General features: G+C 50.7%; 6 protein-coding genes across 6 annotated transcripts; 4 read left to right on the top strand and 2 right to left on the bottom strand.

Moving 5' to 3' along the window:
* Positions 1-739: 739 nt before the first annotated feature.
* On the bottom strand, positions 740-2,213 carry CC77DRAFT_1094582 (beta-lactamase). The gene is made up of 2 exons (XM_018529747.1): positions 1,768-2,213; positions 740-1,703 (listed from the first exon to the last, which is right to left on the bottom strand). The coding sequence occupies exons 1-2, from the start codon at positions 2,143-2,145 to the stop codon at positions 912-914; spliced, it is 1,170 nt and encodes a 389-aa protein (XP_018385944.1). The 5' UTR covers positions 2,146-2,213; the 3' UTR covers positions 740-911.
* A 531-nt stretch (positions 2,214-2,744) lies between these two features.
* On the top strand, positions 2,745-4,497 carry CC77DRAFT_1069977 (MFS general substrate transporter; the record flags this gene model as incomplete). The annotated part of the gene is made up of 5 exons (XM_018529101.1): positions 2,745-3,139; positions 3,201-3,307; positions 3,360-3,534; positions 3,594-4,002; positions 4,065-4,497. Exons 1-5 carry the CDS (start codon positions 2,917-2,919, stop codon positions 4,495-4,497), a joined length of 1,347 nt encoding a protein of 448 aa, XP_018385943.1. The 5' UTR covers positions 2,745-2,916.
* A 1,070-nt stretch (positions 4,498-5,567) lies between these two features.
* On the bottom strand, positions 5,568-6,558 carry CC77DRAFT_935368 (NAD(P)-binding protein; the record flags this gene model as incomplete). Its single annotated transcript, XM_018534438.1, has 2 exons — positions 5,568-6,304; positions 6,393-6,558. The coding sequence occupies 2 exons, from the start codon at positions 6,556-6,558 to the stop codon at positions 5,568-5,570; spliced, it is 903 nt and encodes a 300-aa protein (XP_018385942.1).
* A 1,392-nt stretch (positions 6,559-7,950) lies between these two features.
* On the top strand, positions 7,951-10,219 carry CC77DRAFT_64564 (hypothetical protein). Its single transcript, XM_018532602.1, has 2 exons — positions 7,951-8,169; positions 8,225-10,219. Exons 1-2 carry the CDS (start codon positions 8,111-8,113, stop codon positions 10,062-10,064), a joined length of 1,899 nt encoding a protein of 632 aa, XP_018385941.1. The 5' UTR covers positions 7,951-8,110; the 3' UTR covers positions 10,065-10,219.
* Positions 10,220-10,426: 207 nt separating this feature from the next.
* On the top strand, positions 10,427-11,749 carry CC77DRAFT_1061106 (hypothetical protein; the record flags this gene model as incomplete). The annotated part of the gene is made up of 3 exons (XM_018528390.1): positions 10,427-10,624; positions 10,670-11,406; positions 11,476-11,749. The coding sequence occupies 3 exons, from the start codon at positions 10,427-10,429 to the stop codon at positions 11,747-11,749; spliced, it is 1,209 nt and encodes a 402-aa protein (XP_018385940.1).
* Positions 11,750-12,115: 366 nt separating this feature from the next.
* Positions 12,116-16,208, top strand: CC77DRAFT_962404 (E3 ubiquitin-protein ligase NEDD4). The gene has a single exon (XM_018535643.1). It carries the CDS (start codon positions 12,438-12,440, stop codon positions 16,062-16,064), a length of 3,627 nt encoding a protein of 1,208 aa, XP_018385939.1. The 5' UTR covers positions 12,116-12,437; the 3' UTR covers positions 16,065-16,208.
* Positions 16,209-17,369: the final 1,161 nt, after the last annotated feature.

Here is a 17,369-nt window from a genome sequence, read left to right as displayed (position 1 = left end):
TCTCCCAGCCTCAATTCTACCAACTCGCCCCTCCTGCTCTACAACCTCTCCACCTCATTTCCTAGCTTACCCAACAAAACCTGCCCCCCCACCCCGCCCGCCCCGCCCCCAAACCTACAATCTTCCTTATCGATGAGGAAATCCCTTGGTATTACCACCGTAGTTGAGAAGTGGATTGTGGTCTCTGTTATGTGTGTATCCTAGCATAGGCGAAAGAGCGATGTTAAGCGATACGCAAGCTTTTAGGGACAGATAGTGTTGCGGCTTTTAGTCAAGGAAAGTAAAATGTTGCTACTAGTGAGCTGTGGGGTAGAATTCGTTGAATGCAAGGATGATCTAGGCAGAAAAGAGAGGGTTGGTTAGAGGAAGTGGAGATGAATTGGACATTTATACGTTGGGGTTTATGATAGAGTAGAGGGGTGTCTGCAATCTTGGAAAAGAGAGAAGTAAGTTCGTAATGCTTTGGGTTTGAACGTCCTGCGTGAGTCAATTTTATAGCGTCAGAGATCACAGCGTTAGGCACGTTCTGAGGAGGCCAAGAAGTGGCTGCCAACCGCCTTATAATTTCAATTAGAATACGAGGAGGCTCATTCTTTCTGAGCAATGTCCGAGATCATACCGATGTAAAGCTGACCCTAAAAGTGTAGGCAGTACTTTATATTTAATACTGACTAAGATCCAACAGCGTATACCTCTAGGCTGGCGATAAGCCTACCAGTTACATGCTGGTGAAGCATTGCCCTTTCCCACTGAACATGAGGCTCATCTCCACATGCTCCACCAACCACGCAACCACTGAAGCTCTTTACGTGATGCAAGAAACATTACCGCTAGCCGCTACTTCGCCTCGGATCAGATCGATAGTGATGGCGTCGAGCACATAGTACCATCTTTTCTCGTAAAGCCTATCTTTATTGCCCGTCTGGCGGTAGCTCCAGCGCCACCCCCAACGCTGCATACACGGCTTGGATGTATGACTTGGTCCGAGTACCGCCCAACAGTGTCGCGTCCATTTTATTCATCATATACGTCACCGTCAGCTTCCGCTCTACGTCCATAATCACCACACTTCCACCCCAGCCTCCCCATGTGCAGACCCGACCCTCGGGCAACCATTCCATAATGGTGTCTTTTCCTGTCAATGCAAAGCCTATGCCCCATCTGATTTTTTGGCCGACGACAAGGTCGCGTCCGTTTTGCTGCTCCTGAAAGATGAGGTCGATCGTCGCAGGCGAGAGAAGTTTCCGGCCGCCGTTGATGCCTCCAAGCGAAACGGTCGACATGATGCGCCCGACGCCCGCAGCGTTGGAATGTCCGTTCGATGCTGCGAGTTCCGCAGACCGCCAGAGGGGCTTGTTGGCTTCGGTTGCATCCATGGACGGATTTCCCAACGAATTAGAAGGATCAGTGTAGTCAACTTCCTTGTCAGGCAAGTGCCATGGAGGCGGCGCACTGATGGTGGCAACACGGCTCAAGTCTGCTTCCTTGACACCGTACTGAAAATCTGCGCCTAGAGGCTGTACAAGTTCTTCCTGGACAAAATCCCCAAAAGGTTTGCCTGTGACGCGAGATACGAGGGCGCCGATGAGGGGACCCATGGTCAACCCGTGATATCCAGACGCACTGCCTGGTTTGAGCATTGGCGCCTGTTGCTCAAGCATCTTTACTGCCTTGTCCAAATTGCAGATGTCCTGTACTGAAACCTAATTTTAGGTGTACAAAGTCAGTGTATATCTCACATGCAGTTCGTTCATGGACATTTATTACCTTCTGCGCCCAACTGCACAGGCCAGACGCATGGCTCAGCAAATGTCGTACTTCGATATCTTCTTTTCCGTTCACGGCGAACTCGGGCCAGTACTTTGCGACCTTTTCGAACGGGTCTAGGAGGCCTCGTTCGATGCAAATAAGTGCTGCGAGACTGGTAACGGTTTTCGTAGTTGACCAGACGTTGACGAGGGTGTCTTCTTGCCATTCGCGCGTGCGCGTCTCATCTACGTAGCCACCCCAGATATTAACAACGTCCTTGCCGTTAATATTAACGAAGATGGAAGCGCCTATATCCTTGCCGTCTGTGATGCTTGCCTGTAGCAGTAGTGCCACCGCCTTGAAGCGGTCTTCGTAGGAGCCGTGAATGGTTGCCATTGTGCAGACTCTATATGCGTTCTGAGATTGTGTGTTTATAATAGCCAGAAGACAGCTGAACTCATCAGCGATATGGCCTATCTTTTTATAACCATCAACATATCAATGTCTCAGAGTGAACATCCGTCATCCATCATACAGACAGATACACTCCGTATTCGGCCCGTATTCGGTGTTCGGAGATGTCGTACACTCCGCAACCGTGTGCCACTGTAGCTATTCGAAGAGCTTTGGTAAAGAACTGGTAGCGAGTGATCACCAGATTGAGTTGCTTACTTGATACCCACATATCCTTCAGTCTTAGTCTTGTTTAGGAAAGTAACTCCATACCAAGCAAAAGCTGCGGGACTAGACGCATCCGATCACGTTCCCTGGATCCAGTGGCGGCACATGCGGAACCTAATTGGGAATTGAAACTGGCTTGTGGTCCAAGAAGCGCTGTCTCGGCGATGCAATGTTCGCCGCGCTGAAGGGAACGCATGTCTGCCATATCATAGTGGATCCACTTGATTGGCTGTGCTCTGCGACGCTGGCTTACCAACTATAGGCCATACAACACAATCCTGCCCGAGCCGAGATAAGGCATCACAAAACGTTTTGTTCCGGTCATGGTAAAGTTTCCGACGGACCAGCAAGTGAGCTTAGACTTGTCTTATAAAAGCTACGCTACTAACGACGACATCAACAACAACATCGACGCCGTAGCTCTGGGAAGTTTTATTTGTGTCTAAGATCAGGACTCTCAGCGTTTGACCAATTTTGCACTCCAGCATGTCTATTCACGATTCCAGCATCACCAGCACGTTCGATTTACACAAAGCGATGCCTCCGGGGATCAGTCAGGCTCCACCAATGGGCGAGTCGTATGGAAAGGCCAACTCCGGTCCTATCTTAGCATCGACTTCGAGTAAGGCTCCAGATGGTGGTCTGAATGCGTGGCTAGTAGTGTTTGGTGCCTGGTGTACCTCCTTCTGCAGTTTCGGGTGGAACAACAGTATGTTCATTTGATTACACTGCCCTCTCACTTCTGGACGCTGACAACGCGTCTCTTCCAGGCATTGGCACTTTTCAGCAGTACTATCAAACAGAGCTTCTGCAGCAATATTCGCCAGGAACAATATCCTGGATCCCCTCCTTGCAGATATTCTTCATGTTCGCTATGGTAAGTATGCATATCCATGTGGACTACCTACAGGATTCTGATCGTCACTCAGGGTCCAATCGTTGGCAGACTTTACGATCGTTACGGGCCACGATACCTGATATTCATTGGGTCCTTTCTCCATGTCTTCGGATTGATGATGACGTCCATCTCAACAGAGTACTATCAAATCATGCTTTCCCAAAGCGTCTGTAGTGCTATCGGTGTTTCACTTATATTCCAGCCAGGTCAGTGTCTCAATTTGTGAGTATCATAATAAGAGTTACGGTTTCTAACCCCACTGAAGCTCTAAATGCCATCGCCGGCTGGTTCGATAAGAAACGCGGTATAGCCTATGGCATCCTTTCCACTGGGTCTAGCGTCGGCGGCATCGTCTTTCCCATCATGACTAGTCGCCTCATTCCGTCCGTGGGTTTTGCATGGACATTGCGTATCGCTGCTTTTCTGATCCTCTTCTTGCTTGTTCTCGCTTGCTTGACTGTCAAGTCTCGATTTTCTCCCAATCGGCAGGTTGTTACCAGAAAACAACTTGTTGCGCCATTCCATGAGCCAGAATTCCTTGCTCTCAACGCCGGACTATGTTTATTCACATTCGGCATGTTTATTCCAATCAACTACTTTGTGGTGGAAGCTACAGCCAATGGGATGAGCCGAGGTATAGCACAATACCTCGTTGCCATGTTCAACGCTGCTAGGTACGCCCCCCAATTTCCATTTCCTTTCTTCAAGCATTGGCTAATGGCGGCTTTGCACGCAGCCTCTTTGGTCGTCTCCTCACCGGATATCTAGCCGACCGTATCGGAAAATACAACGTCTTCACCTTGGCCGCGTTCGCCACCGGAACAAGTACCTTAGCCTTGTGGCTTCCATCCGGCAGAAACGATGCTGCACATATCGCGTATTCAGTTTTATATGGATTCTTCTCCGGCGCTTATGTCTCCCTGATTGCGGGTCTGGTAGCACAAATTTCTCCAATAAAGCAAATTGGATTCAGGACGGGACTGGTGTTCTTCGTCAACAGCATTGGAGCGTTAACGACGTCGCCCATTGCTGGCGCGATCCTGGACAGGGAGAATGGAAGATGGACGGGAGTCAAAGTATTCTCTGGTGTTCTCTGCATCGCAGGCACAGCGTTCGTGTTTGGGGCGAGAGTCTACAAAGTCGGCTGGAAGTTCAATGTCCTCTTCTGACATGGCAACAGCTTTGGCTGCAATCACACCAAGGTTATGTTGTCATGTTTTTAACTCGATTAATTACATCTTTCCGACATGACTGATCAATTTATAGAGACATTCAGATGTATAATTATAGACTAAGTGTATTGTAGAATTGCACATGTCAGAGATCCAGGAACCCAGAACCCAGAAGCTCCCCAAATCTGTATTGTCTATCGTTGAGTCTCAATATAGATAGTTAAATGTATTCGTACTTGGGTTCATAATTGAGGGAAGTTGTGCTTCGTAAGTAGATCACCAATTCTAACAGTCGTCGCTGTCTCCACATCAAAGCTCTGCCCTGGCTCAATTCCCACGACGACGTCTCCTTTGCCTCCTGCTGATGCAGAATCCCTTGATTCCATTGCCTTCTCCCTCAGTCTACTCAAGAGCGTCCAATTCGAGCCTGCCTCATAAGGGAATCCATTTGCAAGGCAAGAATATGCCAACATCCACGCCCTGTCCGCGCTAGGACTTGGAAGTGGTTGCTAATTCCTAGGGTTTTGCATGCGTCAAGAAGGTCTCTTTCTGTTCCTTGACACGCCTTGTTTGTTCGTAGAGACGCAGGCGTAGTGGCAAGCTTCGAAGCGTGGTGTCGTAGCCATATCTGACGAGTGACGAAGTCGAATTTGCTGGGAATTAGCTTGCCAATAAGATACGCCATGCGTTGTATGGGAATATTCTGGTCGCGGTGTTGCGAATACTCAATCTCAAAACGTGCCCTGAGCGTTTCGTACGCTTGTTGCCATGCCATTTCATTAGGGTGGCTCATGTTGGACGAAGCGCTCAGAGACAGTTGTCAGAGAACATTATAAGCTTCGATGACCATTAGACTAAAAGACATGTCAGTCCATTTTGGCTCCACAGTAGGAAGGTCTTTCATTGAGGCAAAGTGCTCCGGTCAGGCGACTTCGCGCCGCTTAGTGCTATACGGTCAGGAATGACCACGTCCTCAAGACTATCTTGCTTGGTTCGACAGACTTGGTTTGATGGAACAGTTGTAGGAATTAAGAATTGTTTGAGGGATGAGCCAATGTTTCCTTCGATCAGAACACCATGGCTCCCCCGTCCACGATGATGTCTGTTCCATTTATATACCGTCCTGCGTTACTACATAGCAACACCAAGGGCCCTGTCAGTTCCCACGGATGACCCATACGGCCCATCGGATTCCTCTCATTCCAGCTCTTGCGCGCTCTAATTAAACCATCACCGTCGTTAAGTATCGTGTCCATGTAGCCTGGGCTCAAGCAGTTAACTCTGATGCCATAGCTACTCCACTCAGCAGCCAAGCTCTTTGCCAGCGATAGCAACGCTGTCTTGGACGAGTTATATGCACATTGCGGCTGTGGGTAGTTTGTATGATGCGCAGAAATACTCGCAGTAAAGGTAATGCTCCCTCCAGTCCCTTGAGCGCGCAATTGCTTCGCAACAGCCTGCGCGCAGAGAAAAGAGCCTGTGAGATTGATGTCGTGCGTGCGCCGCCATTCGTCGGCCGCCATCTCTATGGCGTGTGTGCAGCCTACGACGCCCGCGAAGCAGCATAGCATGTCTATACTGCCCAGCACCTTGACCGAGCTTTCTACAGCCGATGCGATGGCTTTCTCATCGCGTACATCGACGGCTTCGGTCATGATTCGCGCGTGGGGAAACTTGGCGTGTAGTTTCTTGACGCTTTCGAAAGCTTGATCGGGGTTCATGTCCCATAGAGCCAAGCCTGTAGCTCCATGTTCGAGGAGGGCCTCTGCGGCTTCAAGTGCAAGTGTACCCGCGCCGCCAGTGACTAGGACATAATTGGTTAGCCGGACGTTCAAGTGTATAGTGCATGGGGTGGAACAGGCGAGTGTGCTACCTTGCAGGCGTTCACGTACTAACTGCGTTTCCCTTGACCTGGAACCTATACTGAGCTCTTTGTGCGGTAGAAAGGTCGTGTGGGGGTGGTTTGGGCGCTGTGAGAGGGTTGTCTGCTGTTGACAGTGTCATCTCTGGCAGCTGTCGGTTGACGAGCGCAGCGCGGTCATCTCCGTCTCCCGGCATTCTGACTGGGTTGCTAATGTGGTGAAGCTTGATGCGTATGTACAGAGAACTTCTTGTTATTCTCTAAGCGCGCAATACGGACTCGGGGTTCTTATGAATTTCTTCGGACGACAGCAGTCCGCATGTACAGATGGTCGGTGGAGCTTGCCCAGCTCGAACATGACGTCGCGAGCCCTGCCCCACTAACGTTCTTTCACCCCACCAGAGTCTGAGGCAGGTTTGCCGAGCGTGGGGTCTCTCGACCCTACAGCACCAGCAAGACCTCCGCAAGACTTCTACAACACCTCTGATATCGGCGTTGCAACCCCTTCACCTGAAGTTCGTGGCAGCATTGTGCAAGATCATGGTATAGAAATTCGGAGATCGCGATGTCCGCATGGCCATTAGCAAACAGATTGGGTGCATCATCAAGAAAAAGGAGTCTTGTAGCTTCCATGTCAATTAGCAATAAAAGTATAGTAGAAAGTGTAAATAATTCCCTGTGCCTTATTGGCAACTCGAAGCAGCAATAGCACGCATTCTCGCGCAAATGCGCGCCAGCTATGCGTTGCGCATAGTCGATACTCTCATTCGAAGCATTTATCCAGCACTGCTTTCCAAAAATCATGGAATATTCAACCCAATCCACCGAGTCGTCACTAGAAAAGAACCTCGACTGAGATTGATACAATCGTCTTTCGACAACTGCAATTTCCATCCCAGAATTGGTAATCATCGAGCAAGAAGCATGAAAAGACCAAGCCAGTATCAAGGATGGCGCACCAGACACTCCGAGACCGGATAATCCATAGGGACTACTAACCCCACCAGCTGACCCTCAGAAGATTCTTCACGGCTGTGGTGAAGGGAATGAAGAGGGCCGAGACGAAGAGGATGACGGTGAGACATCATACGCGGGTGGTGGTTGTGAGCCCGGAGAAGAATACCGTCTCCGCCAATGGGCCCTTGTCAAATATGACCGCAACCACCAAGGCCCTGAATGCGATTGTATGGATCGACTAGAAATGAGTCAGGAGCGCAAGATCTCGCCAGGAAAATTGTGTCATATGCCTTTTCAGCCGTAGTGCTCCATGGAATGTGGACGCACACGAACGAGGCGAGCAGGAACAGCACGTGTAGCTGCCGTTACCCACAATGCGCGATGGGAGATACTTCAAGTTACAAACTCGTACTGCTTTCTTGTATCGGCGATCTGTTACATGGTTTGGACTGGAGAAGTGGAGTTACCTAGGCGCCTTCGATATGTTATGTCTCGCCTTCCGAAGCGAGCCGGCGTCAATGTCAGCAACACGTCGCAGTGATCATCTATAGAATTGAACAAAATAGACTATCTTGACAAACATTGTTGTTTTGGATATATAAAGACCCTATCTACCCTGATTCAACGCGCTATGCGTGTAAATGCGGGGTCTCCACATAGTGTATCTTCCGGCAGTGGCAGCTCGGTCCGCGCCATGAAAACAGCCGACACCTGATCTACACCATTCAATCAAGACCGGCAATTCTGGATCTCTACCTATCTATTGACTTGCCTCTTTCTCTGGTGCATCAAATGGCAGATGAAAGCAGCCTGCTCAGACGAGGTACAAAAAGGGCAAGAACACGACACGGGTTAATCCCACCCTCGACATGCCAAAACTGATAATAAGACTAACGCCATCTCCAGATGCATCAACTGCAAAGCAAAAAGACGCAAATGCGACGAAGCAAAACCCACCTGCGGCCGCTGCAGTAGCAGGAGCGAAAAATGTGAATGGGCCTCTCGCCTCACCTTCCGGGCTGAAAACGCTCTAGGCGTCGAACCATCATCGCTGCATCGACCGCCGGGACGACCACCCGCGCGTTTTAGGATCAAAGACGTAACCGCGGAGGTTATACGCGACTACCAGCACTATGATCCAGGAGACGATCTCGATGTGTCGGATCAATCTGATGGTCAGCAAGCGACTGCTCCCAACGACGTGTCGCCGTCTACGGTGCACGACCAGGATACACCATATCAGGAACATTTCAACTGGCAGCACAATCCGACTTTCCCAGCTGCAGAGCCTAATCTTACTAGTCTCCGGTCTACTGATTATGTTCCTCTGCCCGCTCCAGGAGATCTCGAGTCCATCTGGCACAGTCCTGTCGCCACTACGTATCTAGACGATAGCGTATTCCTGCCAGGCTCAGCATATCTCGATGCGCATTCTACTTTTCGAAACCACCTTATTCAGGAAGTCAGATCCAATGTGCCGACTCGACAAGCCACGCCTGATCCCACACGCATCGAGCATGTGTGGGGAGTTAATGCGGACTACAACCCAGACACCGAGAGCCACATCACAGAGATCCCCACTCGCATCAATGCAGTCGAAGAACAAACTCCCACAAACCCCTCAGCCCCCCAGTTATCCCCAGAAGAAGAATTCGCACTCTGGAAAAATTGGTTCGATGAAGTCGCACCTTGGATCGATAAATTCGATCCTGAACGCCATTTTCGACATACACTTCCCGTTATAGCGCGGTCTCACGACCACTTGCGATACTCCATACTTGCACTATCAGCACGTCAGATAGAGCGGAAGAACAACAGCAAGCACACGGAGAGGAGTTTATCTCTGTACCAAACAGCCATCCAACTCGTGTTACCACAGCTACACACGCGCAGCACGCCCGTAATAGCATCATGCGTTGTACTCTGCGTATTGGAGATGCTGAGTTCGTCGGCAAAAGCCTGGCACCAGCATCTCGATGGGTGTGCACATCTGTTGGAAGCTGTGGGCATCAATGGCTTCTCAGGCGGTGTCGACCAAGCGCTCTTCTGGTGCTTTGCGAGGATGGATGTTTGTGGTGGGCTTATCGCATCTTCCAAAACGCTTATACCGGTGGAGCACTGGGCTGATGGTATGGATCTTGACGGTGATGTGGAGCGCTTCCGAGTGGACGGCGGATATAATGTCCACGCGTGCGAAGCGGTGTATCTTATTGCGCAGATACTCGACTTACTGGCTTTCCATTCAAATCTAGCTGGGAGAGTTGGCGCTACACCGCCCACATGCGCAGACACAGATGAAGCCTACACAGCGCGATGGACTCGACTCTGGTCTCACGTCTCTGCATGGTACGCCGCCCGACCGGCCGAAATGCTACCCATATCTTGCTTCTCGACCTCCGAATCCCCTTTTCCCAAGATCCTGTACAGCAACCCGGCCGCCATGTCTGGTAACCAACTCCATCATACGGCGTGTATCTTGCTGCTCCGACACAAGCCTTCAGGCGTTATCGTCACACCCAAGCCCAACTCCATCTTCTGGCACGCGCGCCAAATCTGCGGGATTTCGATTAGCAACGATGATCATGCTGCGTGGACGAATGCGATACAGCCGTTGTGGATTGCGGGCCAGTGGATGAGTCATGAGAGTGAGCAGAAGGCGATTTTGCAGCTGTTGGAGAAGATTGAGAAGCAATCGGGGTGGAGTACGAAGTGGAGGGCTGAGGATTTGAAGGAGTTTTGGGGATGAAAGATGCAGTTGGTGACTACTGTAGCCTTGTTGGGTCAGCCTTGTCTCTTTCGCGCGCGCGTGATTGTGTGGTTTGAAAGGGTTCCACACTGTCTGCTGATGCATACGCATGTGTTAGCATAACACACAAGGCTTCCAATGAGTGTTGATGCAGTTGGATGCAAGAGCTCAGCCTTGGTGCTCAGCGCCTATTCTTGAGATCCGCTCGTGTTCACGGGCTTGGCGAAATCTTTTGGCCCCCCATGTTCAGCCTCATAGCCTTGTGTATTGAGATAAAAGCTTTATTGTTACTGAGAGTTGCGACAGAAAATCATCCACAATCCGGCATCGATCTAGCCTTGCTGCAACTAGCATCTGTCAGTATGGGTAACAGCTTTGGTTTTTTAAGGACTGTATCTGGAAGTCCTTTCCAATTCGCCGTGGTAGAGGTTTGCCAGGCTGAGAACATCAATTTGACCCAGGCTTGCAACCTAACATTCAACGCAAACCACGAACTTTTTTCGATTGGTAATGTTACAAGGGGGACGATGGAGCCGCAACCTGGGATAGCTGGCATTGGAGTGAGTTGAAACAGATACCGGTAGATGTAGCACTAACGCTGTCAGATATGGTTCGCAATGGTGCCGTTCTTCGTCGTTGTAATGGTCGATGTGTTTATCGCATATACCAAAGTCTCCGGTTGGGTCAGAAACAAACGTGGCAAAGGTGTCGGGAACACGAACGCAGAGCCGTCTTGGAGAAATAAGATGCGCGCAGCAGGCCGAACAATTGTCTTGGGTGTTGCAGACACTCAGACCATCTTCGTAGGGGGGTTCCTGCTCAGTTTTGCTGGTCGGGATAAGTGTACGCTGACAAGCTACCACTTCACCGTAACCGCCAGTCAGATGCTGATTGCTTTGTCTGTTATTACGATGTCCGTCGCACTATTACGGAGTTACTGGCGGAATCCCCTTGCAGCAGCATTCCGACTGATTCTCTCCATTGGAGCTTTCATTGGCGTCGGTTTGACCATCTTTAGGAAAGCCAACTACGCCCCCTTCAACCCGATGCAGCTTCCGGGCAAGGATAGTGCCATCCTACTCCCAGTGGCCTGCTTGCTCGAAGGAACACTACGGTCTGCGGCAATAGAGCAGGAGCACAAGAGCCAGGCAGACCTCGGCTTCGGCACAGCACAACCCAACTGGTTGTGGCCAGCACCCGACAGGATCATGTTCATCGTCCTGGCTGCCGCCTGTTTTTCGGCGCACATTAACACTGCCATCCGCTTCCTATCTCGCAAATCCCGCAACCGCCAACCAAAACCTCGGTCGGGTACACACGACTTCTTTGTTTTTGTGTACTGGTTAGTCGTACTATTCTAGCCTATCTTCACGTCGATCTTTTGCTGGGTCCGCGTTTATAGGATGCGCAGCTGGGTGGACGAGTCTGGTTGGATGCAAAGTCCGAACACTGAGATGATCATCTGGGACTCTGGCGGATTGATCGCAATGGGAATCCTTATCACGATCTTCATGAACGTACTGACTGAGGCTTTTGAGAGAAAGAAGAAAGATGCAAATAAGGGAATTGAAGACGGGACGGCGTATAAGCAGCTTGTGTCTCGGGATCGTTCACCAATGCACATGAACGACCGGGGGTACAATCGTGGGCCAAATCGACCCTTCAACACATCCAGAGTAAGGTAGCAAGCTTTGAGGTAGTTGCCTAGATCATTAATGAGGTATTTGACGATAGAAAAGAGGATCAGTATCGCCTTCAAGCATTACCGTTGCCCGCCTAGTGTTTTGCGACGCTCATTGAATTTGTGCTTTGGTGCGCGGTATTGCTGCCGAAAAACTCGTGTGTTTTCCTGGAGAGAATGTATGTGCGTTGCTCAAGAGTCTGTAGATGTCCACGGTACCTGAGTGGAGGGTTGTTTTCGCGTCGTCTGGTAAAGCGGTGTTCACAATTCTGGTGGAGTGTTGAAGCGCGACGCGATGACGGCAGGTGCACGGACGTGTCGGGCGCGGCGTTGCTGACTACTACTTGGTTGCTCCATCATCATCACCACTCGACACTCGTCGAAGCTGGTCGAAGGCGAACACCTGGCTTCTCCCTTATAGACACGAATTACGACTCCCAGGGCACCACTTGTCTTTTAGAAGGATCACGATAACGCCCTGCGCTGGTCGAACGCTGCCTTTGCTGGCCTCGTCGACATTCACAATCATAATCATTGCGCGATACATGCACGACTAATCTGATACTCTCTTCGCAGTCTGGCCAACTAGCACCAACCTCGGATACAACGAGAGTACACCCTCACCTGGACTCCATCTGTTCACATCCCGATTCGTCGTCTCGGAATCGCCTCACTCGACGGGCCCCGCCACCATGTTCACGAGTTTCACCGGCAACACGCGAAAGGCGCGTCAGGTGAACCTCGGCGGAAAGAAGACAAACCCCTTCGGTCCTCCCGGCTCCGGCGCCGGATCCCAAGCCGCCCTCGACCGTGCACAACAAGATCGAGTGCAACGACAACGGGAACGAGATACGCTGAATGCGGCCAAGCGGATACAGAAGGTATGGCGGGGTCACTCCGCCAGGAGAGATGTGGCCGACGAGCTACGGGGGGCATGGGATCGGGCAGAAGAGTCGGGTGGCTCTTCGCATGCCGTGGCATACAGCTCCGAGGAGGAGGCCCTGGCCCAGCTACAACGGCTGCTCCGCTTCGCTTCCTCACGGAGTGATGACGATCTGAGACGGATACAACACTATGCATCGCGACAGATGGAAGCAGTCAAGAAGCTGGGCATTGCTTCGAGCGGACCATGGCCGTGGGCATATTTGAGGCTGCAGCGGATATTGCTCGTCGCTATAGAACGGCAGCTTCAGAAGACCTCGACAGTGCAATGGCAACAGATTAGACCCTCTGTGGTTGTGTTACACTTCCTCGCAGACCAGATACCCGCCGAAACGTCCCAAAACGCCCAAAACTTCTACCGCGCCCTCGCGCACGTCGTGTCCACATTTACCTCAATACTTGAAGCGCAAAGTGACGGATCAGATGTGAGCGAAATCATAGCAAGGGCAGCTATCTCGCCAATGAAGCGGGTAACCGGATACACACTAGACGCTTACGAAGCCTTTGGCATACATCTCTTGACTCTCCCGCTACTAGCATCAGACTCGACACCACCGTGCCTACACAAGTTCCGCGACTCGCTCGCCGACTCAATCAACTACAAATTGCTCGCAAACGCATTGGCAACTCTCTCTAAGAGGGCAGGACTGCAAAGCAAAGCCGAATTGAAGAGCACGTCAAGTCGACTGCGTTTGCTGGGAAACTTCATCTACTTTCACCGCTACGCTCATAACTTTGACACTCCTGAAGCGTACGCTATCCACAAAGATTTCGTAGCCGTAGTCTCCGTTCTATTGAACTCTCTACCAGTCAACATCGTTGACGATGGTCATCCAATCGCCGAGCTTTCGGAAGATGGTATCGAACAAGACTCCGAAATAGTGTCTGGTTTCTTGAAAGAGCAAGTCGGCTCGCTGGTACATCAGGAAGGCATTGGCAGTCTTCTAGCCGGATCTTCGCAGTCAGCCGAAGCTTCGGACGATGAGAAGGTTGATGAAGCACGCCAGCTCGCAAACTACGCCCTCGCATTACTTCGATTCTTCCCCCGTCGAGGTGACGAAATACGGATGTGGCTGTACATTGGTCCTTCGGAAGCATCTGAAAAGAGTACAAAGAAGCTTCCGGCGATCAGGTACTTCTGGGAGGCGTCGAAACGATCATCAGTCTTCAGCACAATCTTCAAGGACTCCAGGGCAGCTATTGGACTTTTGAAGCCAAAGTCAACGAACATGAACGGCTCCGACCGCCCGGGAACGTCTGGACTGACACATCACGGTTTCTGGCAGCCAGCGCAGCAGCAAGTCGACCGCGATGCAACCACTACCGATGAGTGGCGGGTTATCCTTGTGTTCTTGGAACTATACACCTTTGTGCTTAAAGTCACTGATGATGAGGAATTCTTCACGTCTGGACAAAAGGACGTATACTCTGGTCAAATCCGCGACAGTGGCTTACCCTTGACTGAAGTAAAGGATCTAACAACCTTCCTCAAGAACCTCGGTTTCACACTTTACTTTAACGCAGTAGACATTACAAATTCAGACGAGGACACTAGAAGCAATGGTACAAGTCTCAACTACTTCAATCCGCAAGTAATGGACAGCCAAGCCCAGAAAGAGCATGCTGAGCCATCGATAGGTGGTGTCGCAGGTTTGAGGATCGATTACGTGAAAGGTCTAGTCACTGGATTGCTCCGTATGGTGTACGAACGGGACTCGCGACGTAAGTTCCTGCCTGCAGACCACTGGTTGATGGTTTCGCGGTTCGACATGACTGGATTCATTCCTGCCGTAGTTGAAGAGGAGGAATCGCGACATAAGATCCAAGAGGAAGACGCAGACGATCTCGATGACCTAGAAGAAGAGGAGTTTGATGATACGCCACAGCTCATTGGCACTAGTCGAACGCAACAGCAACGACGCTTGGAGAAGCTACAACGGCAGCAGCGCAAGGCTTCGCGGAGACGGTACCTGCAAGCGGTGGCGCCTCGTCTCGAAATTTTGCAAAATATGCCCTTCTTTATACCCTTTACCACTCGAGTCCAGATCTTCCGCGAGTTTGTCAAATTAGACATGATCAAACGAAGAGGGTCTGCGGATCCAGAATTCTGGCGATTCAGAACGATGCAGCAGCCAAACGCACGAAGTCAGTTGGAGAAACATACTGCAAGGATCAGGAGAGAGAACGAGTTCGATGATGCTTTTGAGCAGTTTTATGAGTTGGGCCAAGGCTTGAAGGAGCCAATCCAGATTACCTTTATGGATCAGTTTGGCGCTCCTGAAGCTGGCATCGATGGCGGCGGAGTCACCAAGGAGTTTCTAACCAGTGTTACCAGCCGAGCGTTCATGCCAACAGACTACATTGACATGTTTGTCGAAAACGACCAGCACCTCCTTTACCCTAATCCAGCCGCCCTCGAAGAACACAAAGAAGCCCTCCGCCAAGCCGGCATCCGTGAGGGCTCTCAGGAATACCGCGCACAAATTACCGAGCTTCTCCAACGCTACGAGTTCCTCGGCCGCATCATCGGCAAATGTCTCTATGAAGGTATCTTGGTAGACGTCAACTTCGCCCCCTTCTTCCTCCGCAAATGGGCTCTAACAGGCGGCACGGGCTCCGCCCCCAACGAATCTGGCTACCGCCCCACGCTCAACGATCTCCGTGACCTAGACGAAGAACTCTACCAAGGCCTGCACAAGCTCAAAACCTACCCCGGCGACGTCGAAGATTTCTCCCTCAACTTCACCGTCACCGACACGGTTGTCGTTGACCACACAACCTCACCCAAGAAGACCAAAGCCATAACCAAGGACCTGAAACCCGATGGCTCCAACACCCCCGTCACTAATCAAAACCGCCTCGTCTACATTAGCTACATGGCGCGTCACCGCCTGCAAAACCAACCGTACGCCCAAACCGCCGCCTTCCTACGTGGTCTGAGTACAATGATCCAACCCTCGTGGCTCTCCATGTTCAACGCCTCTGAACTCCAAACCCTCATCTCAGGAACCCGCACACAAATCGACATTGACGACCTACGCCGCAACACCATTTACGGCGGCACCTATGTGATCGGCGACGACGGACTCGAACACCCCACCATCCAACTCCTCTGGAAAGTCATGAAGGAAATGAGTGACGATGAACGACGGGCTGTGCTCAAGTTTGTGACGAGTACGCCGAGGGCGCCGTTGTTGGGTTTCGGGACGCTGAATCCGAGGTTCAGTATTAGGGATGCGGGGAGGGATCAGAGTAGGTTGCCGAGTACGAGTACGTGTGTTAACTTGTTGAAGTTGCCAATGTATGAAGATGAGGAGACGCTGAAGGAGAAGCTTTTGTACAGCGTCTTCTCGGGCGCTGGATTCGATTTGAGCTAGGTTGGAATGTGTGTACGCGTGCGTGGCGGATTGGGAAGATGCTGGCAAGTAAGGGATGCAAGGAGGAAAGAGTGCTTATCTACATAAAGAAGAAGAGTATTATGTATAGATTATTCTGATGAATGGACTTATTAATAAGCACCCTTTTTCTTGCACACATCGTTGTACTCTAAACCTTAAGGATACCTAGCTCTCATGAGTTGATAATATGACCTTGCCTTGTTCCTCAGAAGATCTAGCAACCTCGGCATGAAAGGCGAAACGTCCAGGGTACGTTTCTTGAACCGGGGGACTAATTGGATCAATGCAATGTGCCACATGGACCGGGAGATCAAACTTCACTTGTGCAACGGCCCTTGACGCGACTAGTCTTGCTAGTATGCAGCCGTTAAGTTAGCTTACCCTTGATTGTTGCATCCGCCTTTTGGACAAGTTGACGGGCTGACAGGCGCCGTTGTGGTCTGTGTGGAGGGGCCGCCAGCAAAGTTATCCGGAGATCATTGCTAGTAGCGAAGTGTCGCACGATAATTTAGGAAACTTAGTCCGTAGCGCAACAAGGCAACTCTGGATACGAAGGGTCACACCGCCGTCAACTATAAGACTAGTAACGCACTACCCATACACACCGGAGAGGCGACATTTATTACTGCCCACAGTCAAGAGTAGCGGTGCGTTTAGTAAATTTCTTAATGTTCATACGTTCCATTGTACATGCACATGCAGTACTTAGCAAAGAGCTTCACTCCCACACTTTTCCCTTTGAGATGGCGTCATCCCTCAAAGTTTGATTAGAGGCGGTAGTCGGCTTTTCTTTGCAATCCATAGGTCGTCGGCGCTATGACGCCTTAGCCTTTCATGCCCGCGTTGTACGATGTCGGTCTAAGCTTTCTGTGCCAAGGAATTATCCGCACGATCATGTACGCTGCCCCTTCTCATAGTTGAGAACAAGCCGAATTTCCAAGTCAGGGTCTAGTGAACAAAGCATCATGTAGCTTGTTGGAACAACTTTTCAGCTGTGGGGTTCTTCTCTGGGTTGCCGTCGCTCAACGTGACTATATACGGGAGACAGTGCAAGAAGGATCGACAAGTTTGTACGAAAGTCCCGTTATATATTTCTCCCTCCCCTTCGTGTTCATGTTTGGTAGGGAGAAATACGATGTGCACGTCCCGCCGCAGGTTATATGATGCCGTTCCTAAAATAAACACGCCTCCTGCGTGATACCATGTCTATCCTCATGGTATCGCTGACGTCGGATACGAAGTACAGTGCTCTCTTTGTATATATAAGACCTTAATTCTCTGCTT

The sequence above is a fragment of the Alternaria alternata genome (genome assembly GCF_001642055.1).
Source record: "Alternaria alternata strain SRC1lrK2f unplaced genomic scaffold CC77scaffold_10, whole genome shotgun sequence".
Taxonomy (NCBI): Eukaryota; Fungi; Ascomycota; class Dothideomycetes; order Pleosporales; family Pleosporaceae; genus Alternaria; species Alternaria alternata.
Note: the sequence above shows the minus strand (reverse complement) of the source record. Positions and strands in the feature narration are given on the sequence as shown.